Source organism: Mandrillus leucophaeus, unplaced genomic scaffold (assembly GCF_000951045.1).
Source record: "Mandrillus leucophaeus isolate KB7577 unplaced genomic scaffold, Mleu.le_1.0 Scaffold394, whole genome shotgun sequence".
Taxonomy (NCBI): domain Eukaryota; kingdom Metazoa; phylum Chordata; class Mammalia; order Primates; family Cercopithecidae; genus Mandrillus; species Mandrillus leucophaeus.
The window spans coordinates 46,902-71,204 of record NW_012104187.1 but is presented as its reverse complement, the minus strand read 5'-3'; the positions used below and the strand labels follow the sequence as shown (position 1 = coordinate 71,204).

Here is a 24,303-nt window from a genome sequence, read left to right as displayed (position 1 = left end):
AGTAACGGAACAGAAAATTTAAAAATCAGTCCAAAAAACCTTTTGAGTGAAAGACTTACGACTTAGAGCACACAAATGACAGAAACTGCAGATGTTCTCAAACAATTGTATACTTAACTAATTAACAGAGTTCATCAACTTAATATGGCTAAGTAACTCTATCCACATCCAAAGTGAGTTTTCTGACAGCATTAAAATATTCTTATATATAAGCTGTCCAAATATTATAGAACATTTTTGCGGCAAAGTTTTTTTCTATTGAAATCTACTGGATGCATATATTGATATTTTTATGCTTAATTTTTAAAATACAATGAAACAAACTTATAAAGGTAACTTAAAATAAACTGAGAAAAGAGATATAAAAATTTAAAACTGAACTGCCACTTCCTAAAGGACAATGGGAATAACCCATTGCTAATAAACTAATAAGAAGGGCAGAGTTCCTTCTTAAATACTTTGGTTTCTTTTTTACATTGCCAAAACGTAAGACAATATGCATGTTGACTACATGCAGCTGACACACAGGACAAAAAGTACTAAATTAAAGCAATAATTAGAATTTTTTTAAGGAATACTTTTTTAATGTAGAAAAATATATTTATAAATTTTTTTTTCACTCTTTAATCTGGGTATCATGCCATTTTATGTATACAGGTTTTATGGTTTATTTGTCAGGGTCTGCATTTCTGACAGTCAGGGTGGCTTAGAAAACACACTACCTTGCCCTTATCGGTGACAAGAGGCCGGAAATGGAGCCACCCTTCCTTGGCAGCATCACTGAAGACCTCTGAGGAAGAATCTTTTCTGGACCCAGAGTCTTCCGATGACTTTTGGCTGTCTGTGATCTATAGAAAGGACCAAGAAAACAAGGGAAAACAGCATTTTCCTTTATAAATATTTGCACATTGGAACTGCTTTGTGGAAAACTCTTATTTAATGTTTCAAGTGAAGGGCTATTTTTGAAAAATCCTAACTTTATATTTTTAAAAATTTCTAGTCTCATTTAAAAAATGTGAATTGACTATCATTTTTTAACCATTAAAAATAACAAATGGTATAATTTTCCTGTTCTCATCAGTTCACATTTTAGTGAAAAATGAGAAAATGATCGTTTTGTGATTTATGTCATTTGAAGAATGAAAACAGCAAGATGCAATAACGAATGGCTGAGAAGCAGCTAGAAACTGTTGATGCTGTGGCAGGGCTTCTCTGAAGAAATATTTTGTTGAAATCTGAAGGAAAAATAAGGAGCCAGCCATAAAAGGTCAGAGGGAAGAGAAGTTTGGTGAGAATGTATAGCTAATGACTGTATATCATCATTGTCACTTAAAATGTTCACTGATTAATGTGATCAACAAACAGTTAATTCTAGATCATTAAGGGTCTTTTAGGCCATGGTAGGAAGTGTGAAAGAAGCATTAAGTGACAAATCAGGGGAGTAACTGAACACCCAGTTCAAAGCTCACTCTGAGTACTCTGTTGAGAGTGGATTCTAAAGGCACAAGCATGAAAAGAGCTGTGACTACAGGAATCCAGGTGAGAGATGATGTCAGCTTGCATTTAAGTAGCATAGGTGAAGACAGGAAGATTCAGGGTAGTCTGGAATTGATATGGGGGAGAGTAAAAAAGAAGAAACATGGCTAGTTCTGAGATATTTGGCTTCATCAAGAAGATGAATGGAAGTGAACTTGCTGAGATGGGGAAAACTTAAGGGATAATGAGGTCTGGGGGTAACGGGTCTAATCATCACGTAAACCTTGAGTTGCTGATTAAACATCCAAGTGATGGCAGCTGACATGAGCTGCAGTTCAGGAAGGAGGTCAAGGATAGCCACGTAAACTTTGGGAAACCTCTGCGTAAGATCACTGAGGAAATCAGGGTAGATAAAGAAGGGTCAGAACAACTCTGGGCATTCCAACATTTAGATATTAGGTGGAGCAGAGGGGATGGAGAAGTAGCCTTTCAGTTAGAAAGAAGAACAGGAAAGTGTGGCAAGATGGAAGCCAGCAGAAGAAAGTGTTTCAGGAAGGGAGCTGGAAATTGCATTGAATACCAGCAAGGGTTCAAGTTAAAAACCGACGTTAACCATTAGTTTCGGAACCTGAATGTCAGTGTTGTTCTGATGTGTGTGAGCTGAGAAGAAGTAGAAACTATAGTTTTTTTCAAGGGGTTCTGCTGTGAAAAGGAGTAACGAATAAAGCGGGATGTGGATTCCAGGAAGGTTTCTATTTTAATGTAGGAAATAGAACATGGGTGCATATAACAGTGAACAAGTCACTGGAAAAATGGTGACTGTGCAGAAGGGGACTGAGAAACTTAGAGGCAAGAGAATCCAAAGAAGTGTGGAGGTGCACAGTAATATTTATGGTAAGAATAAGGAAGGCAGCAAGTGTGGGTATAAAGGCAGGGGACTGGCTGGGGATGGTGGCTCACGCCTGTAATCCCAGCACTTTGGGAGGCCAAGGCGGGCGGATCACCTGAGGTCAGGAGTTTGAGCCTATATCCACATGGCAAAACCCCATCTCTACTAAAAATGCAAAAATTAGCCAGGCATGGCAGGCGCCTGTAATCTCAGCTACTTGGGAAGCTGAGGCAGGAGAATCGCTTGAACCCAGGAAGTGGAGGTTGAGAAAGGCAGGAAACTGATATTTTTGGAGATGGTAAATAAGGAAATTCCTGTCTAACAGTTTCTATGTTTTCAGGGAAGTACGAGGGGAGGGAGAAGAGAGAGAACAGGGGTGGAGTGAGGGATGTTAGGGGAAGCCACGAAATAATTTCCAGGATAGAAAAACATACAACAAAATACAAAAAGGACTGCTGGGCAGTTAGATTTCTGGCCTTGAACTGATAAAGTCAGAAAAATCAGCACAACGTGCATCAAGTATTACGTACTTGAATATGTATAGAAATTAGAAGAAAACATTTTATACATGATATTTTCCAAATGTACTCAATATTTACAGAATAAAAGATTACAATATTTAAATATTAAATGTCTACTGGGTAAAAGAAGTACTTCTCTATGAAGAGAGAAACTAAGGTAAGGAGAAACTCTAATACTAACCTTGATTCCCTTCAGACTAGATACGTGCTTAAAGGACCTGTTGGGAAAAAAATACATAAATATTTTCAATAAGTGCAAAAAAAACTTAAAGAAATAAGAATAATTTTATTACCATTAATCTTTCAATAATAATCTGACATTTCATCATTAATACGTTAAATGTCCCCTATTCAATGGAAGTGGAAAAAAAAAGCTAATTTTATAAAAAACTTTCCACTCAGTAATTAAAACTTTCTTAATTGATCTGGTAAGTTAAAATTGTTTCTGCTTAAAGTGTGGGACTTTCTATTTTTTTTTTTTTAATCAAAGACAAAGCTACTCAGGCTGAACACTGGGTTTTATGTTATTAGTTAACCATAGCTGCAATGCTATATTAAAGATTTCCATGATGTTAATTATGATTAGTAAGCAGTTGCCAGCAGCAGCCATCTTCAGGGAGATGCTTCCTGTCATCTCCACTCATCCTGCTGGTGGATACCCTGAACTGGAAATGTGGCAGGGAGGGCGCAGTTAGGGACAGTCCCGGCCCTTCACTCTTCTACTTCAACCACATTCTGACTGCTTTCAAAAAGGAGGACAACTGTTGCCACTGAAAAGGCTCAGTGCTTCAGGAGACAGGTTCATGTTAAAGTAATCGAAAATAATTTAACTTTTATTAAGGGACAATAAACTTTTTTAAACTCAAAATTCATTTAAGAAACTTAGAGTTTCTTGAAGATGTTACTAGAGGTGTCACTGTTCTCTCCTCTCAGAAACGCCCCCACCACGCCACAAACAACAATGTAATCAGAAACAGATATGCAAACTCAATCTTCAACCATATCAGAAGACACTGTAACTCTGAACTACCCTATACAAACAAAAAAAGGTGGCTAACTGCAGTGAAGTAAACAATGGATACAGGAAGAAAGAAGAGGGCACCGTTACTTGCAGATCTCAAAACTGCAGTACACTGATTTCTGAGAGATTGAAACCAACCATCCATTGTTTGGAACAATGGAAAATAGCGTGCTGAAGCTGGTGACAGGAGCCTCGTTTGTTACCACAGAGTATCAGAGGAGAATGAGGAAACATACAGTCCTGCCATCACTGCAGGAAACAGTGTGTAGCTGGTGTAGGCTGTGGTAGACTCTGAAATAACGGCAGTTTTTGATATCTTATAATGAGGAAGAAATAAAAGCTAAAATAGCTCACAAATCCAACCCTGTATCTTTAGGAAAATTCCTGCTAGCCTGGAAGCAAGCCCTGCTAGCCACACACAAACCTCCCTGAAGTAGCTGGTCCAGAAAGAACTAATTTTATTGGAATATAAAGAATAACCAAATGGAACCCTCAGAGGACTATATGCAAAAATAAAAAAGACAAATAGCTCTTTAACACAAGGTTCAATATCATATATGTCAGTATTCCCCAAGTTAATTTATAAATTAATCATTGTATCAATGAAAATGTACATAAGAATTCAAGAACTAGAAAATCTGAATTTAAGGTTCAAATACTAAAATAAAAATAGCCAGGAGAATTCTGAAAAAACATAAAATAATGATGGATAATAGTCTTACCAGATAAGAAAGACATCACAAAACTACCATAATTAATAGAACCTGTTACACATTAATATACAGATAAATCAACTGAATAGAGCCCCAAAATAAAATTAAATACATATGACTTAGTATATAATAAAGATAATGTACTGGTGGGAAAAGGATGACATTCAACAGGTGCTTTTGGGACAACAGAGATATTAGAAAATGTAAAGTCTATCTCACTAATTAGAATACATTAATTCCAGGTGAGTCAAAGTTGTGAGTTTACAAAAAAATAAAAAAATAAGTAAACATAACTTTTGTTATAATTCTGGAGTAGAGACAGAATTTTTCGATACAATACGACTCAAAATTCAAAGGCCACAAAAATATTTCCTAAATTTAGCCACAGAAAAAATTTCATATATTTTTGCATGGTTTAAAAAAAATGAAAAATATTGAATTAGGAAAGACTTGCAACAACACATCACAGAAAAATGTTAGCTTCCTTTATATAAAAAGGATGCAGAAGTCAGAAGAATCCATAGAAAATAGTCAAAAAATATAAAAAATCAGTTCACAGAAAAATATATCTTAAATATATGAAATGGTGTTCAACTGATAAGAAAGCGTCAAATTAAAACTGCAAAATGCTATTATGATAATTAAAAAGATATGTATCAAAGTCTAAACAAAACACTGTGTTAGAATATAACAGTAGAGGCTTTTGTATATTGCTGGTGGGAATGTGGTTCGGTATAATTTTTATGGAGAGCTATTAACAATAGATACTAAAATTAAAAATATGGCCGGGCACGGTGGCTCATGCCTGTAATCCCAGCACTGTGGGAGGCCGAGGTGGGTCGATCACCTGAGGTCAGGAGTTCCAGACCAGCCTGACCAACATGGTGAAACCCCGTCTCTACTAAAAATACAAACTTAGCCGGGCGTGGTGGTGCATGTCTATAATCCCAGCTACTTAGGAAGCTGACGCAGGAGAATCGCTTGAACCCGGGAGGTGGAGGCTGCAGTGAGCCGAGATCGCGCCATGGCACTCCAGCCTGGGCAACAAGAGCAAAACTGTCTCAAAAATAAATAAATTTTTAAAATAAATAAAAATATACCTTTGATGTAAAAATCCTGTTTTCAATTGTATTTATTCACACATGTGCTAACTGCACTATGTCAATAAAGTATTTGTGATAGCATAAGATTTGATCACTATAAATGTCTATTAATACAGAGTATTGGTTAAGTATATCATGGTATAAACTACTCAATGGAAAATTAAAAAATCATGAAACAGCATGAGCCAGGACTATATGCATTTAATGATCTCTAAGATCAGTGTCTATATCATGTGTCATTTGTTTGTAAAAATAATTAGAATACACATATATGCATATTTAGGTAGTGTACATATGATTTTATGTACAGAATAGCTCTAGAATTACACAAAAGAAAACAGTAACATATTATGTCTGAATAGTACTGAATGGCTGCAGTTTTTAGGGTGAGAGTATTTAACATTTTTCTACCATGTTTGTGTGTTATTGATTTTTAAAATTCAATTTAATGTTACCATTAACAACTTTATTTGCATTTCTAATGTCAAAGTTAGAAAACATAAGACCATCATTCAATTCTGAACTTATATGTCCAGGTCATGCTGAATACCCATCCACATGCAAATATTTAAAATAATACACCTGAGACTTACAATTTTGCATCTTCTCTGTAATCATCCAGACCCTCATCATATGATTTTGATCTTTCTGTCTTTGAGTTGGGCTGAGCATCCAGGCTAGGAGGGCCAACAGATTCTGTAATTAATTAAAATTCAGTATTTAGACATTCACAAGTGGTTCCCAGATTCTTTTAATGGTGGAAAGATCAGTTTATCATACTGTTCTAAGCGGAAAACAGAGCATGAGATATGGTTTACAAAACCACCCTTTAGACGTACCGTGGTCATGTGAGAGCTGACGGCGAATTATGGGAGCTGAAGTTGTGAGGCTGGGAGGAACTGTTGCTATGGAGGGGACCTGAGAGGTAGAGGCTGATATAACAGCAGAAGCAGGGATATGTGCAATATCATGATCAATGCTAGGGCTAGTTGGTTCATCTGTAAGAAAAAAGGAAAATCAGAATGTTCAATGACCTAATTGTTATTAATAAAACTCATAGTCAGTAACATTATTAAGGGGGTCAGATAAAGATTTTAACACTTCACCACCAAAGCACATCACTAAATGACCTATTCAGTCTGCTAAAAATTGATTTACAGTTATTACTCTAGTAATTCTAAATAATTCTGAGAATATGGTATAAGAAATTAAATGAGCTGCTCTGCCAACCAATTAATGCCTTCACTAACTAATTGTCAAGGTACTAAAGTTTATAGGTACCTCGAACCTAAACCTATCAAACCAGAGCAATAATCATATACCACCCAAAAGAATTACTTTTCAAATTTTAAATGTATCACAGATTATCACTTCAGGAAATTAAGCAAGGTGATTGGTTGAGGCTCAGTTTTCAAAGCATTAATTCCTAAAACCGTATCTCCCCCCTCATCCCCACACAAGTGTATCTCAATTTCTGTAGAAAGACAAAGTCCAGTCTCTAGCTTCCAAAATAAGTTTCCAGAGACATTTGTACAAAATTCTTACTCTTATAAAAACATCAATGATTTAAATTCTAATACTTGAGGCCAAGAAATGTAATTCAATAGGATGCTAGAACTATAATCCTTAAAATTAAACGCCCCAGAATAAAACCTGTTAAAGAATGTACTACAATGATAAACCAGGGTTTTGATGCCTTGATTTAAAAGGTCCAGCTATGTTAATTTTGACTAAATTCTAAGAATGCTGTACCATATTATCAGGATTTTACTCAAAAAGACCGATAATGTTACAAAAATAAAACATTTCCATCTTATGGCCAAAATCAGTAAATTCTAACTAAGTTTAGCTTATTTTCTATTTTTACAACTTTCTTTAAAAGCAGCTCTTTACATTTTAGCAAGAGAAGACATTTTGGAAATTTCTCTATGTACCACTTTTTACTAAGTAAATGACAGTTTATATCATGTCAGTAAGAATACAGTAATTCTTTTTCCAAAATCAAGAAGATAACTGAAGTTTTAAAAATTCAGTGAGGATAACAATTTAATTTCACTAAAACTTGTATTTAAAACTGATTTTGATATTTAAATTAGCACATGTAATAAAGTTTCTTTAAACAATACATGATATAAAGCAGGCTGGTTTTATAGAGTCTGCTGATCCATAATTCTGTTATAGATTAATGAATACTGATATGAACAGGAATATACTGTATTCTTCAAAAAGTATCTGACTCATGCAGAATTAATAAATCTTTATACTGGGATAAATCTTTGAGGAGAATGATTTTATGCCTTGCAAAAGTAATGAACGTGAAATTCAAATTGTACATGGATTAAGCATTATTGCAAAGCATTAAATACAATTTTCAAATTTTGTGTCCCTGGATTTCCTGATGGTATTCATTCAATCCCTTCCGACTTACTATACTTTGGAGAAAATTTCTGAAACACACTGGATTAAAATAATCAGTTTTAGATATGTCTGCAAAAATAGGTGGGAGGATAGATACTCACCTGTTCTAAAGTTGGACTGAATGGAGAAGGCGTGGGAGAAGAGACTAACATTGGGCTTACTCATTTCAGTATTGTTGCATTCTTTATAATAAATGCCTTTTACTGGTATGTTAAAAGGAGAAAAGGAAAAGCTAAACATACTTTTAAAGTAAACACAATTATATTACCTCACATTTACAGACTATACTAATCCCATCCTTTATTCCCTTTGAAAATATAAAAACTTTTCTACCGGTTTAAAAATACTGTGTTAGGAATAATCCAAATTCAAAAACTCTAATTTTCACATACACTTTAATTATTACCAATATGCAGATTACGTAAAAACAATTTCAATTTATCTTATTTTCCAATGTAGAAAAATAGACATTAGTTGACCAAAGGGAAAACAAAAATTTTTCATCTCATATACAAACATATTCAAAAGCATCATGATGTCACACTTTCAAATGACTTCTAAATTTTTAAATAAAATATTCTGTTAGATGAAAACCAATCATCTTTATCCTAGGCATACCACATACTACATTAAGACATTAATGCATTCAAAACGTATTTATGAACTACTGGGGTTACAGATTTGTTATTAAGTGGCATAAACATTCGTGTTAAACTAAATTATATAATCAAAGAACTGACTTAAGAAATGAAGTCTTGGCCGGGTGCGGTGGCTCACGCCTGTAATCTCAGCCCTTTGGGAGGCCAAGACGGGTGGATCACCTGAGGTCAGGAGTTCCAGACCAGCCTGGCCAACATGGCAAAACCCTGTCTCTACTAAAAATACAAAAATTAGCCGGGCATGGTGGTGCGTGCCTGTAGTCCCAGCTACTTGGGAAGCCGAGGCAGGAGAATCACTTGAACCTGGGAGGCGGAGTTGCAGTGAGCTGAGATCATGCTACTGCACTCCAGCCTGGACGACAGAGCAGGACTCTGTCTCAAAACAAAAAAACAAAAAAAAACAAAAAAAAACTGAGATCTTCATTTACTTTCTTCACTAAAAGACCCAGAGCTCTTTTTAATAAAAAGAATGGTGAAGGATACATAAGTTGCTACACATCAAAATTCAATATGGTTACTGTTTCTTAACATGTAAAAAAATACAGGCCTATATATCCCAAAATTTTGCTTTGGAAAACAATGTTTTCCAAAAGTAAATAATCCTCACAGATAATATCTACTCCATTATTCATTTGGATTTTTTCCAAATGGAAAATATTTCAAATTATGTTTCTATTGATAATATTCATATCTGAATAGGAAACTTTCACTGTTTATTGCTTATCAGTATTTTAGAAAAAACATCTTAAAGATTTCATATTGTAAAACTTCATGCATAACTGTTACATAATCATTTTTCAGATATCAAAGCATGAAAGAAGAGCAGTCCTCCTATATGAAGAGCTCTTATAAGTAAGAACCACCAAAATCACAGCGGAAAGAACAAAACACATGAAAACACAACTCATGGAAGAAATACAAAAGCCTCATAAAAATGTAAAAAATACTTGTAAAAACCTATTACTGAAATGATCAAATAAAAGCAAGATGAAACAGTGATTTATAACTGTCTTTTCATCTCATAAACTGACAAGTATTTTCACTTTAAGATGTTCTCATCCTATTTGATCCTCTTCGTATTCTTCAAGATAACTACAGAGAGTGTATCTATGCCTGTCTATCCCAGAGATTCAACAGGATTTCACAGGAGTGGCTGGCCCTCCTGTGGGTGGGCATGATCTAGGCCTATCCCTCTCAATCCACAGAGATTGGCCAAGGGGTGAGAACCACGCAGTCAGGGCCCCTGATATTAATAGTATCTCCAGGATTCAATACATGGGCAGTGAGAAAACTATAGGCTTTCTCTTCTTTTCCTTGAATAGCAACTATAGAAATCAGTAAACTGTTGAGTTGTCACCAATGGCCACCTTTTCTACTATGTGGAGAAAAATCATCTGAGAATGAAGAAAGCAAAACAAAAAGACTCACAGTGGTGGCTCATGCCTGTAATCCCAGCACTTTGGGAGGCCAAGACGGGAGGATCACTTGAGGTCAGGAGTTCGAGACTAGCGTGGCCAACATGGTGAAGCTCCATCTCTACTAAAAATACAAAAATTAGCCAGGCATGGTGGCGCACGCTGGTAATTCCAGCTGCTCAGGAGGCTGAGGCAAGAGAAACGCTTGAACCTGGGAGGTGGAGGCTTAATGAACTGAGATTGTGCCACTGCACTCCAACCTGGGCAACAGAGTGAGACTCCATGTCAAAAAAGAAAAGGAAAAAAAACCTCACTCTTGATGTCATCACTTGGGTATTTAGATCCAGCCATGCATGGAACCAGGTCTACCACAGAAGTTCTTCTCTGTGAGCTAACGTTACTTCTTGGCATGAGCTAATTTGAAATAATTGCCCTGTCCCTGGAACCAAGAGAATTATGATGAACATAAATGTGGAGGGCAATGCGTTTCTACCACCCTGACAAATGTGCATGTCTTCTCAGAACACCCAGTGTCCACTGGTACAGGTTAGGGCACAGAGCAAAAAAAAAGTCCCTTCTAAGATGAGCTGAGTTATGAGGAATGTTCCTCACAGCTTATCATAATTACAAGGAAGCATATAATTAATGTACTTTATATTTTATAATTATAGTTGACAAGAGTTGTATGTAACTCGGTGAAATTATCAGAATTTTCAGCATAGACCATGGCAGAATAATCAGTTCCCTGACATAATTCTGCTATTTTATTTCACCTCTGCTACAAAGTAGTATTCCTACCCTCTCCCCAAATTACAGCATAATAATTTAAGGAATATTAACACTATTACTTATTTTAATGACAGAGTAAACTGTATATTGCAAAGACAGGGGTAAATTTGTATAAGTTGAAAGAAATGGCAACTAACCTGAAATTATATATGCGGTTCCAAAATAGCAACAGCATGTATATATCTTTTTTACTAAAATATGGAAATTGAATAAACTGTCTCTGTTCCAACTCCTACCAGAAGGGACATACCTCAAGCAAAATACACTTAAAATCTTGATTTTTCCTCATCCTTAGGGAAAAGGAGAGGAAATACAGCTAATGGATCCTGTGTCTTAAAAATAAATTCAGGCCGGGTGCAGTGGCTCACGCCTGTAATCCCAGCACTTTGGGAGGCCCAGGCGGGTGGATCACGAGGTCAGGAGATCGGGACCACCCTGGCTAACACAGTGAAACCCCGTCTCTACTAAAAATACAAAAAATTAGCCAGGCGTGGTGGCGGGCGCCTGTAGTCCCAGCTACTTGGGAGGCTGAGGTAGGAGAATGGCGTGAAGCCGGGAGGTAGAGCTTGCAGTGAGCCGAGATCACACCGCTGCACTCCAGCCTGGGCAACAGAACGAGACTCTGTTTCAAAAATAAATAAATAAATAAATTAATTAATTAATTCAGATGTGACAAATATCCTTTCTTTTTACTTGCCTTCTGAGACATACACTCAATTTAAATCAAAGGAGGTGAATGGCTAAAGTTAAATCATCTTATTAACAGTCAAGCATAAGCTCCTTCTTTCAAGTAACAACATATTAATCTTTGGTAATGCCACTTTTTTGGTATTTTTTTTTAAAATCAGAGTTAAGCCCAATGAAATAAAGACATCCTGAAAAATTGAACTCCTTAGGCAAATTTAAATTAGCCCCATTAATACCACTTACTGAACATCAGGTAAAAGAGCTGATAAAAATGGCATGCTGGAGCTGGAACTCCATTTACATTATATTTAAAAGGCCTGGAGAAAGAATGTTTAAAAATGATGCCAATATATTCACATGGCCTTCTCATCTTTGACCCAGCAACAGACCTTGAGGCTCACTAAACATTTTTCACTAATTATAAATAAAATTTTTGAAGCAATAAGTCTTGTTTTATATGAACTGGTAAGGGGTACCCATCACCTAGTTCAAATAGTCCCAATTTTTATAATAATTAAGCTCATTATCATAACTTGAATTCAGTTTTCTAATTAAGACCAAGTTTCTTTAACGGTCAGTTCTGTGAACATGGATTTAAATTAACATTTGGCTTTTTGAAAGTCATTTGGGATGTGGCTATCTTAATAACCAAAAGGTCAATGCTGTATCTCCCTATTAGATAGAAATGATTTTACAGTGGTTAGGAAGGGGAGTATTTTGAATAAATTCCCTATTCATGTTTGCCATAGCAAGATGGCAGTCAGTGCTGACGATGAGGGAGTGGAGTTATAAATCCAAGAGGAACTACTGTGAAGTAGGTATTTGAAAGGGAGGTGACAAAATCAGAGCAAAAGCAGGGATATGTGTGATATGGGCAGCTCGTCTACAAGAAAGCAGGCACCAGTGAGCAGAGCAATGGCTCTAAATTTACAAAGGGCAAGTGCAAGGATCACATCTAGATTTGCCACGGTTAACAGGTTACAATTACTTGGCTGAAGTTTTGCAGTCCCATAGACCAAAGATAACTAAACCTTTAAGATCTGGGGGTGAGGGTGTGTGTCCACGGGCCCATGCACAAGCATGTGTGTATGAAAAATGATCCAGCTTGCCAGCTGACATGCTGCAACGATTTCAACAAATTCAACATTTACTTAGAAATTTAATAAATATCAGGTCACCAATTTCACTAATCTATCTTGAAAATTATTCTCAATTCTAGTACACAGAAAAGCAGCGAGAGAGTAGAAATGTGGATGACTGAGTAGGGAAATCAAGAGACCTGGTGTGTTTGACTTTGCAAAAGCCACTTAACTTTTTTGGATATTACATTCACCACCTATAAAACAAAGAAGTTGGACTTGGATGGTGAGAAGGGCCAATTCCAGTTCAAATGGCCAACAGTTACAAATCCACTAAAGGGGCAGAATTACCTATTTAATTTATGTAAACATATAAAATATTTTTAGGTTTTTATAAACCAGGCATTTGTTAGAGGGCTTCTGAGATTTGGCTCTATTTTCAACATTAAAGGAACTAGGTGAAAAGGCTCCAAAGTCTATTTTAGTGAAACAATTTCACAGTTGGTAAGAGCTAGGTTTTGGGAGGGCACAGTGGCTCATGCCTGTAATCCCAGCACTTTGGGAGGCTGAGGCAGGCGGATCACCTGAGATCAGGAGTTCGACACCAGCTTGGTCAACATGGTGAAACCCCGTTTCTACTAAAAATACAAAAATTAGCCGGGTGTGGTGGCACACGCCCGTAATCCCAGCTACTTGGGAGACTGAGGTGGGGGAATCGCTTGAATGTGGAAGGCAGAGGTTGCAGTGAGCCAAGATCATGCCACTGCACTCCAGGCTGGGTGACAGAGTGAGAGTTCATCCCAAAAAAACAAACAAAAAAAAAAAGAGCTAGGTTTAAAAAAACATATTTCCTTAAATAAATAAGCACAGCAATCTATAAAGTGTGCTACAAAGAAATTTAAAGTGTTTCAGAATAAAAGCTAATGTGGCTAGTGTGGTAGCTCATGCCTGTAATCCCAGCACTTTGGGAGGCTAAGGCGGGCGGACCACCTGAGGTCAGGAGTTTGAGACCAACCTGGCTAACATGGTGAAACCCTGTTTCTACTAAAAATAAAAAAAATTAGCTGGGCATAGTGGCACGTGCCTGTAATCCCAGCTACTTGGGAGGCTGAGGCAGGAGAATCACTTGAACCTGGGAGGCGGAGCTTGCAGTGAGCCGAGAGCGTGTCATTGTACTCCAGTTCAGGCAATGAAAGTGAAATTCCATCTCAAAAACAAACAAAAAACTAATGGTACTACCAAAGAAAAGATAAAAGAGCATATAAAATTATTTACTGGTGGAACATTTTTGTTAACCAACTTAACACTTCTAAATCATCTTGATATGGCAGTGCCAATAAGGCTGTGACCATCAAATTCAATTTAACCTAGGCTAACCCTCACTGAGCACACACACAGCCAACGTTGGGGTAAGACGGAGTAGTCTTAGAGATATGACAAAAGCATGGAGAAAGAAAGTGAAGATGAAACCCTGGGTGTGGCTAACAGTCACAGTGTTTTTGTATTACTAGTAATGAGGAGTATAAATCATAGAAGTGTAGGAAGTCAGGATTTTAGAACACACTGCAGTATCTGCTACTCACCATAGGATTACTCATGAACAGCTCACATTGTTATGGTTTGTGTTTACTTACAAAAGAAGTTGAAATTTATTTTCAGGACTTACTATGTAGCTTTATAAAGTGTGGGGGGGTTGGGAACAGTAAACAAAATACTGTTAATGAGTAATATTTCAAATTTAAAAACAAAATGTATTCATTTTGTATGCCTGTATGCCTCCTAGAACCTTAGTATATAGGAGGGGTCCCCAACTCCTGCACTGCAGACTGGTACTGGTCCATGGCCCATTAGTAACTGGGCCGTACAGCAGGAGGTGAGCAGTTGCGGGAGGGAGACAAAAGTCAAATAAGATAGGAACTAGAGAGTACTTTTATTCTTAGTAAATAAAATGATTTATTTTCATCAATCTATATGTATACAGAATTATACAGATCTTTATTTTCTATTTTAGCCAAAGTCCCCTCTTTAATAACATAATTAACTCTTTATTTCTATACTTCATAACTAGGAAGAAATATTAACAGATATATCCAGCACTTTTTTTTTAATACTCCAGTGTAATCTAATTATATTGTTGTTATTATGCAGGAAGAAAATATGATGCCACTGTTCTGATAAGATCGCACAGGCCAGTGAAACACAGCTACAGGTTGTAGGATTTTTTACATTTTAAAACCTCATAAAACAATCATTCGCCATCAGTTGCTTTCTATAAAATATCTATTCTAGATGATGTATAAGATTCCATCTATGACAGGAGTCTACTATTTGCTGAGTTTGGCCTTAGGGGTATACATATGAATATGGGTACAATTTAGGTTGGGATTCCCTACAACATTGACAACTTGAATATATCCTATTTATAAAAACACATAAGCTGTGTGGAACTTTTTTAAAAAGCTTTTAGTGTCACCTATCCAATTAAGTGTTTTCTTAAATATTTTTAAAGCTATCAATAGCTTTACAATTGATAGCTTTAAAAATGTTTCCATAGAAAAAAAACAACAGTCCTCAACAGCTTTAAAAATGTTCCCATAGAAAAGAAAAACTCAACTGGTACTCAAAGAGAAGCATATTATACTGTAAAATGATGGAGAACTCTTTTCATAAACCCACTGGGCACCAGGGGAATAGAAGTATGGGCCTTGGCTGGTGGCAAAAAGAGAAGGAAAAAAGCCCCTGCATCGCGCGCCTCCAGGGGGCGCTCTTCACAGGCATTCTACCTACACAGCACCCTCCCTGGAGCTGTGCTCTGCGATGAGGCTGAATGAGGCAAACCTAGACACCCTGTCTCTATCACTTACTGTGCGATTTTAAAGAAGTTATTTAGCCTCTCTATTCCTTAAATTTCTCACTTATAAAATGAAGATAATATTAAGGACATAAGTCATCACCCGTTAGCAGATGTTTTAGAGCTGCACAGTCATTATGATGAGAACTGTCTTGTTTTGCTATACATTTAACCAGCATTTCAAAATTCTTTCAGCCATTATCTCAACAAATACTTACTGAGTGCATTCTTTATGCCACACAGTGTTCTAGGCATTAGGGACACAAAAGTGAACCAAAGATTTAAAATTTCTGCTCTCATGTAGTTTATGTTTTAGTTCTACTGAGAAACATGTAACAACAACAACAACAAAAAAATGTCAAGTGGAAACAGTAATATGAAGATAAATAAAAAAGCTTAAGAAGAGAATGTCAGTTTCTGTGTCTGTGCGTGGGATACCTGTTTTAAATAGGTGAGTCACAAAGGCTGCTTGGATAAGATCTTTGAGCAGAGACCCAAATGTTATGAGGAAGTCAGAGGCTTGTGACTATCTGTGGAATGTGTTCCAGGGTTGGAAACCAGCTGTACCTGTCCCTGTAGCAAGGCACGCCTGACAGCAAGGAGGCTGGCGAGGCTGTAGATGGGATGCATATGGAAGACTGTGATAAGAGACCACGAGGCAGGACCTCTCTGACCCCATCAGAGAGGGAGCTGCGAGGCAGACCATGGAGGGCCTTTCAGACCACAGGATTTTGCATGCTATTTTGGGTGAGATGGATGGGAAGAAAACAGAGGGTTCTGCACAGAGGAGTGGTGTGATCTAATTGACATTTATAAAAACATCACACTGGCTGCTGTATGGAGAACAGATCTGGGGTGGGAGGGAGCAGACAGAAGACTCAACAGGACGGGTGCCAGCAACTGTGGCACATGCTTATAATTTAAGTAACTTCTCTAAATCTATTCTAGGATTTATAGTATGGCAAACTAACTTGACAATGAAGAGGTCTTTTCTCTCAGTACACGTTAAATTTACAAAGAAATATGCTTTAGAAAGTAAAAGCACCGTTTACGTGAAAGGTTGGTAACTAATTATCAAAACTGTTCCACTTGGTTTTTGATTCACATGAATCAACAATTAGGTACAATTTGCTTTGCTGATTTCCTTAATCTCAGGAATTTGTCTCATCAAAATAAAAACTTGAAATGGGTACTACGTACATGAAATTTTTTTTTTTTTAAAAAAAGGAAAATTGGTACTAGAAATAACCTTTAAAGAGGATAAAAGCTCTGGTTGAAGCACAGCTTATGAGATTCCCTACAAACATTTTAAAATCACACTGTTAAGATTTCTGCGCCTACTGAACTAGAAATAATACTTTTCTGGAAAGATTTCTTCTACATTTGGCATATTAGCCAATGACTCTAAATAAGCTCACCTATAAATGGGATGGAAGCCAAGGAATCGCCAGGCGGACTGGTACTCGAGGCTTTTCTTTCCTCCATTCTTTTTATGTGGACCTCTCGACGTGCATCATTGGGCAGCCAGCAGGTAGTGTCTGACCCAGTCTCCTGGTCATTTACTGCCAAGATGTAAGACTGATGCCTTAAAGGCTGTGGTGTCTGGCGTCCAGATGGAGGTTTTTCCCTTAGGATGACAGCTTCTTTATTATCTAAAGTATCTGATTGCTCAATTTCAGCCTCTTGTAAACTTAAATCTTGATTCCTTTGACTGATGGGTAGTTCTAAATCTGAAGTACTGGCGTTTTCACTCGATTGAGTGGCAGGCTTGGCAGAGGCTCCAGATAAAGAGGGGGATTTCCCAGTCTCCACTTGCTGATCGGGGGTGCTGTCAGTCCTTACCCATGTCTGCTGATTCAACAGACTATTCTGATGCAAGTGATTTACTGGTCTTTGGTCTTTGATAGAAACAAATGATTTCTGGCTAAATGATGGTTTTGTGACATGCGTCGAAGGAGCTTTCAGAGAATTACTTCGGACTTTCACAAGAGGTGACCTGTCTGGTGAAATACCCCGAGGCAGTGACATTCCACAAGTAGTCTGAAAATTTCTGTTTGACTGCAGTGCTTTTAGATCTGGTGGAATTTTTTTAAACTGTGACACAGATCCCACTCCTCTACCACTCAATCGCCTGTTATCAGAATTAACAACGCTTGGAGCCACAGTAAAATTGGAACCTCGAAAAGATTTATGAATTTCTTGCTGCCTAGGTCTTTCATAAATACCTCGTCTATCATCCTGTTCAGTAAACCCACTCCACTTGTAAGTCTGTTTTTTCTCTCCATTGGAATCAGGTATTGGAGTTCCAGAACTGACATTTTCTAAGGTTTCATCCTGTCCCTCAATATAATCCCATGAACGAGTTCTATGATTACTAAAACTAACAGATGGAGACGTCAGTGCTCCTTGAGATGCACTTCTTGGACAATACTTCATTAGCACAGAGTCTTCCAGTCTTTCTTGGGACACACTGCGTTGCCGTATCTGAACAGACTGGGGCACTCGATCATGAGAGGTGCTTCGACGTCGTCCCTGCAAAGTAGTGCGGTTGGGGACGACCTGGTTATAATCTGTCGTGCTTTGAGATGCTGCTCTTAAACTATCTAATCTTTCTTGTATTGTCCGACAACCTATGTGCAATCGTCTGTTATCAATATACTCTTTGTAAGTTTTATAGTTTTTCCAGTCTATGTGCTGATGGGAATTCGGCGAATAGTGATTAACAGATACAGAGGGAGCCTCCACAGCTTGAGATCTGCTGCTTGAGATTCCATCAGAATGTCCACTGTAATTTCCAGATTTAAGTAAAATTCCAGAAGGTTCCAATGATCTGGAGCCTGCAGTCTGATGAATTAGATGAGTGGTGGGAATTGATAATGGTGGTGATGTGGTTCTTGACACTGTTTTTAAAGAGGTCTGCTCATTCACGCCATACCTCACTTCTTCAGTTCTATGTGAAGGACCTGCATGGTTGTTTCTATTGGATAACAAATCTACAACCTTCTCAGAAGGCACAATGACAGTCCTTACACTTTCATTGCAAACACACACTGCTGTGTTTGATTTTGCAACATCTGTTGGTGATGGAGGCACTTGTATTTCCATCCTATAGGCCCTGCCAGGTTGTGTCAGTACTGGTGTACTGGTTTGCTGTTTGCTCAATGATGAGTCAGGAGGAGATATTTCAACTGGCTGTGCCATGGCTGACGGGGCAGATGGCAGCCAGGGATAGCAGATTGGTGGAGGTTCAGGTATATTGCGGGCATTGCCACTATAAGCTTCGTTGCCTTTCAGGTAGGCATCTTGAGAATATGCCTGTATAGAAATGAGAGAAAGGTGTCACTGGAAATTCACAAAAAGAATAATAATTTCCATTTTTACAGTTCACTATTTTATCTGACTATGCCCTACCTCGTTCCTGAGTGACATTCACTATAGCATGCATGCAAACACAACATAAGGGTACTCTACAAATCTAGAAAAAGCTAGTCTCTCAGAAATCAAATACATTGTAGAATCTGCAACACATACAAATTACAATCACCTCTTTGCTCAAAACATGTGAAACTCATAAATTTCTACCCAACCAATTAGATGTACCCATATTGCTTCTAAAATTCTCCCCATTCAAGCCTTCTGATTTTTCAGCAGTCGACAGGTTAAATGGCTGCCAAATAAATCCCAGTAAAGGAAGATTCATGTATTTTGCCAGAGAAAAGGTGAAAATATTAAAAATCTTAAATGCATTTTAAGTACTACTACTATCATAAATTAAATCTAATTTATTTGAAGCATCTTGTCTATTAACCATTATAGAGTCCCTGAAAATAATCCATTTTGACTAACTAAGCCCATCAGCAGCCATGCTAAGTATTTTAATATTTAAAGTAAGAGAATATGCAAGTTTAAGAAATAAAGCACATACAATAAAGGCACAAAAATATGAAAAAAGGTAACTCATCGTTCTGTATATAATTTATACTTTTATTTTAAGCTAATGCAAAAGTATATCGTACAAATTTATTTGGTCTCTTTTACTTATTATGAGGAGACATTTCTCTATTACCAACAGGCAGGCATGCAGGTCAAATTGTTTTTTATCAACTATTTGTAAAATTATTCAGCAATATTTTTAAAGCCTTAAGAATAACAGAAATTAACTATAGAGACTTTACAAAACAGAGCTCATCAGTGCAACACAGGGGCTATGTTCAGCATCTGAGACAGGTGTGGTAACACATCTTCCCCTAATCAAAACAAGCTTAACTCAAGACTATCAGCATATCTTGTCTTTGCATTCGACAGCTTGCAAAGCTCAAGTGCAGCCACAAACATAACAGCAAAGTAGTAGGGACAGGAAGAGGGTGAGATACTTAAAAAAAAAAAGAAATATATATATATTTTTTTTTCACACACACATACACTGATGCAGGTAAATATTACACTGTAGCATCAGTTATGTACAGGATACAAAAAAAAAAAAACCAAACATAAAAATAAAAAATAAGGATGGAAAACCATCTATCACAAACACATTCTGCAAATTAGTAAGATTAACATGATAGAGGGACTTCTCTAAGCAAACTGAACAGTTTTTAATAGATTGGCTTATTACAAATCTCTACAAAACATGACTTAAAAAGCAAGGAAATGGCTACTGTGCATTTCTTACCAGTGCTGTGACATCCTTTGTAAATTGTAGCTAGCAGAAAATAGGAAAACATAGTAGAAGCTGCTTACTGATATAAAGACAAAATCATGTTGTCATATTGATGCTGGAAACGGCAAGCTAAAAATACATCTATACTTGTTTCTCTGGAAGGTACCAAGAGAGGTAAAGGGCAGTGAAGCATAAAGAATAACTCCAGTATTCTTCTGAACATCTTTTTCTCAAGCTTTTATCTGATTCTTGTTTGATGTGTCTACCATTCTTGAAAGCAAAATACATCTGGTGACATGCATTCCTAACAAATATTTTCTTCAATATGCACTGCTGTCTGATAACATGCTACAAAGCTTCCCTCCACAAGAGCAACAGTGATGTCTCTCATTTCCCCCGAGCTTCTTCCATCTCTGCTTCCAGATGACGAAACGAATGCTCTATTATGCATTTAAAATAGTACAACCTCCTCCTTCCCCAGTAAATCAGAGCATAACCACAAGCTGTCAGCAGACTGCAGCTGCCTTTACACTAAGATTCAGGGGGAAAATGACTTTTATTAAGTAAGTTTCACTCAAAAATTAAGATCTTTCAACACTGTGCCTTTTGTACTATTGTATTAGTTTGCAAAAATAACTACTGGATACACATAAAAATATTACTTCCAGAATAATTCTTGTTAACCTATAATAAACATTATAGAACACAGACTAGAATGCAGTGAGAAATTAAAGCTAGGCATATAAAAGAAAACATGTCTACATAATATTTTTATGGCATGAATACTGTTAATCCAAACATGCAGTTTGGGTATGTGCATTGACACACCAAGTCTATCTTTTCCATGCTGATTAGAATCCATACCAATACTTTTCTGCAATAGGAAAATTGTGTCTGGATGAGAAAATACTGTGCTATCTGGTAACAGCATTTCCCACAGTGTCCTTGTGTAATTTTATTATATACCACCTGGAAAGGAGGATGGGGGAGAGGAGGTCCCCACGGTCAATGATGTAGAGTCACTTGGCAAGCTTTTTGATTTCTCAAAACCACCATGACATTAACGTACATTGTGAAAATCGAAGGGAAAATATAAACTTATTCACTATGGAGGCCATTTTTTTCCCAGAGGTTTTAACAAAACTAGAATATCTACTTGTGTAATGCTATTCTAGAACTAGTATTTTAAAAATAACTCCTTTAATCAAATTTGGGAAGAAATATTGTTCAGTAACAGAAGTATATGGCTGGAACTATTAAAACTTGGGAATATTTTACATACTTCAGATATCTCTAATATTTCTGTATGGCAATTCTAAATGCTAAATAGTGTGCAATACAGTCACAGGTCCCCGCTTCTGAGTTATCGCAAGGGGTCCTGAAATCCATACACATGCATGAATAGTGAACATCTCACACATGCAGTACTATTATCTAATGTAAGCAATATGGTTGAGATAATAAAATATGGATTCATTCAAGAACATTTTTCACAAAATGTACATTGTGAAACTTCAAAGTACAAACTTACTCACTAGGGAACCTATTTTTTTCCGCAGAGGAAAAATAATTAGAATATCTGCTTGAGAAATGCTCTTCTAAAACTCTTTTTTTTTTTTGAGACTGAGTCTCACTCTGTTGTCCAGGCTAGAGTGCAGTGGCGCAATCTTGGCTCACTGCAACCTGTGTCTCCCGGGTTCAAGCGATTCTCCTGCCTCAGCCTCCCAAGTAGCTGGGATTACAGGCATGAGCCACCAAGCCCAGCTAATTTTTGTGTTTTTAGTGGAGGTGGGGTTTCACCATGTTGGCCAGGTTGGTCTCGAACTCCTGACCTCAAGTGATCCACCTGCCTCGGACTCCCAAAGTGCCAGGATTACAGGTGTGAGCCACCATGCCCGGGTAGAACTAACGTTTTAAAGATATGTCCTTTATTCAAATTTGAGGAGGAATATTATTTTTGAAACCAATGTCATAAGAATTACATATTCAGTATTAACAATTTTGAGTTTTAGTTAGGTTTTAAGCCCAAATGGATACTTTACAATATATGTAGGTGTTTTGATAGAAATAGACATTTAATTTTTTCCCAGTTGACTAGCTCTTGTGAATTCAACAGAATATGACAAAACATTTTTAGCCATTTTTTCCATTCAGCTTTTTTGTATATCACTTCACATTCCTTCTTGAGCTTTCTTTACCCTTGTACTTAAGTATTACGCCTTATAGGAGTTTAAATAGCTTGTATTTTAAAACTGAAGCCTTCTCTAATGAAAATAGAATAGTGGCAGCCCTGTTTTGCCTATTAGATACAAAAAGCTCTAAAAAAGCGGGGGAAGAGGAAGAGGAAGGAAATAAGAAAGATGACCCAAAGAATTCTTCCTTTGGAATTAGAACTCTAAAGGGTATGTTAAATACAACTTAACAGCCTGGATCTTGATTATATATACAGTGCCTAATAGTAACTAAATAATCCTAAAATAATCTTCTAGTTCATTTTTTACAGTCACATCAAAATCACCATGACCATACCTATGATACTGTGTATTAAATGGTAAACAAAACAGAGGGGGAAAAAAAAAAACCCTGAAGAATAAAAAAGGTGGTAAGATTAAAATTCCTGCCTTTCAATTCATCTTTAACAGGTTATTAATTTAATGCCATTACCTATGATAAAAGCAAGAATAACTTCATGTTTGTTGGTAGATGCCAACCATGCCAGTGTAGGGAATGGGAGAAGGGGATGGTATAGATGGAGAAGGACTTTCTTTTTATTATACCTTTCTGCGTTATTTCAAATATCTTCAACCAGCACATGCTATTCTTGTAATTATTTAAAAACAGATTTAAAAAAAATTACAAAGTAAACTGCTGCTAACTTGCAAAATATGAAAGAACCCTCCAGAATCATACTCTTGCTTCCCTTACTCTAGGCCGGACCACCTAGATATACACTTGACAAATGGCTAATCTTAAATAGGATATTATACTGATTATAAAACACATGAAATGCTTATTTTAAAAGTAATTCTAATAAACCTCAAGAAATACTTAGTTTAAATTACATTTTTCAACTTATGTCACATATCCATAGAGCAGCAAAAAAGAAAACTGGACTCAGAACCCCAAGGTTCATGTTAGAATAACAGTTCCGATACCAACTGACAGGGTGACTTATGGTAAAGCCACCTAAACAATTCATCTCCACTCAACAGCAGTATAGGACTGTGATTTAGAGTACAGGCTTTCATCTCAGACCTGCCCGAGTTCAAATCCTTATACCATTTGCTTTCTTCCTTATTATACCAGACACGCTGTTTAACTTTGCTGTGTTTAACATAGAACAGCGTAAAGTAGGTTTAAAACGTCATGGCCAAATATTCGACATACCCAAGAATCTCCAGAGTTACAAAAACCGATTAACTTAAAATTTAATTTTTGAGTCAATGGAGTCAAATGCTTAACAAAATATCTTGGGTGATGAACCAAGAGGAATGCCCCGATCTAGTTCTCCTACCACTATTTCACTCAGGGAAGTATTCTCTTTGGTCAGTGCTGTGGTCTGAATGTTTGTGTGTTCTCCTCCCCCAATTTGTACGTTGACACCTAATCACCAATGTGAATGAGTTAGGAGATGCAGCCTCTGGGAGATGATTGGGTCATGAGGGTAGACCTCATGTATGAAATTAGTCACCTTATAAAAGAGACCACAGAGAGCTGTGTCAGCCCTTCCACCAAGTGAAGACACAGTGAAAAGGTACTATCTGTGAGAAAATGGGCCCTCATCAGACACCTAGTCTACCTGAGCCTTGACCTTGGGCTTCCGAGCCTTCAGAATGTGAGAAATAAATTTGTTTATAGTCCATCCAGTCTAAAGTATTTTGTTACAGCAGCAGCCCAAATAGACTGAGAGTCAGGATCACTGTTTAGGTGACTGGATTGGTGTGGCTATTTCATTCATGCATAGGTAACATTTAATGAGGAAACAAAACCATTTTGGTTTTTGAAAATAAAATAAAAAACTT

At 36.9% G+C, this 24,303-nt stretch overlaps 1 protein-coding gene across 1 annotated transcript in view; it reads right to left on the bottom strand.

Annotated features, from left to right (window-relative positions):
• ARHGAP21 (Rho GTPase activating protein 21) overlaps nt 1-24,303 on the bottom strand; it is an 86,212-nt gene that overhangs the window by 23,314 nt on the left and 38,595 nt on the right. Inside the window, exons 6-10 of the mRNA XM_011991309.1 lie at nt 17,040-18,936; nt 6,563-6,721; nt 6,317-6,419; nt 3,068-3,104; nt 723-848 (exon numbers count right to left, since the gene is read on the bottom strand). Of these exons, the coding sequence (XP_011846699.1) occupies nt 723-848; nt 3,068-3,104; nt 6,317-6,419; nt 6,563-6,721; nt 17,040-18,936 (2,322 nt within the window). The remainder of the gene's footprint in view (nt 1-722; nt 849-3,067; nt 3,105-6,316; nt 6,420-6,562; nt 6,722-17,039; nt 18,937-24,303) is intronic.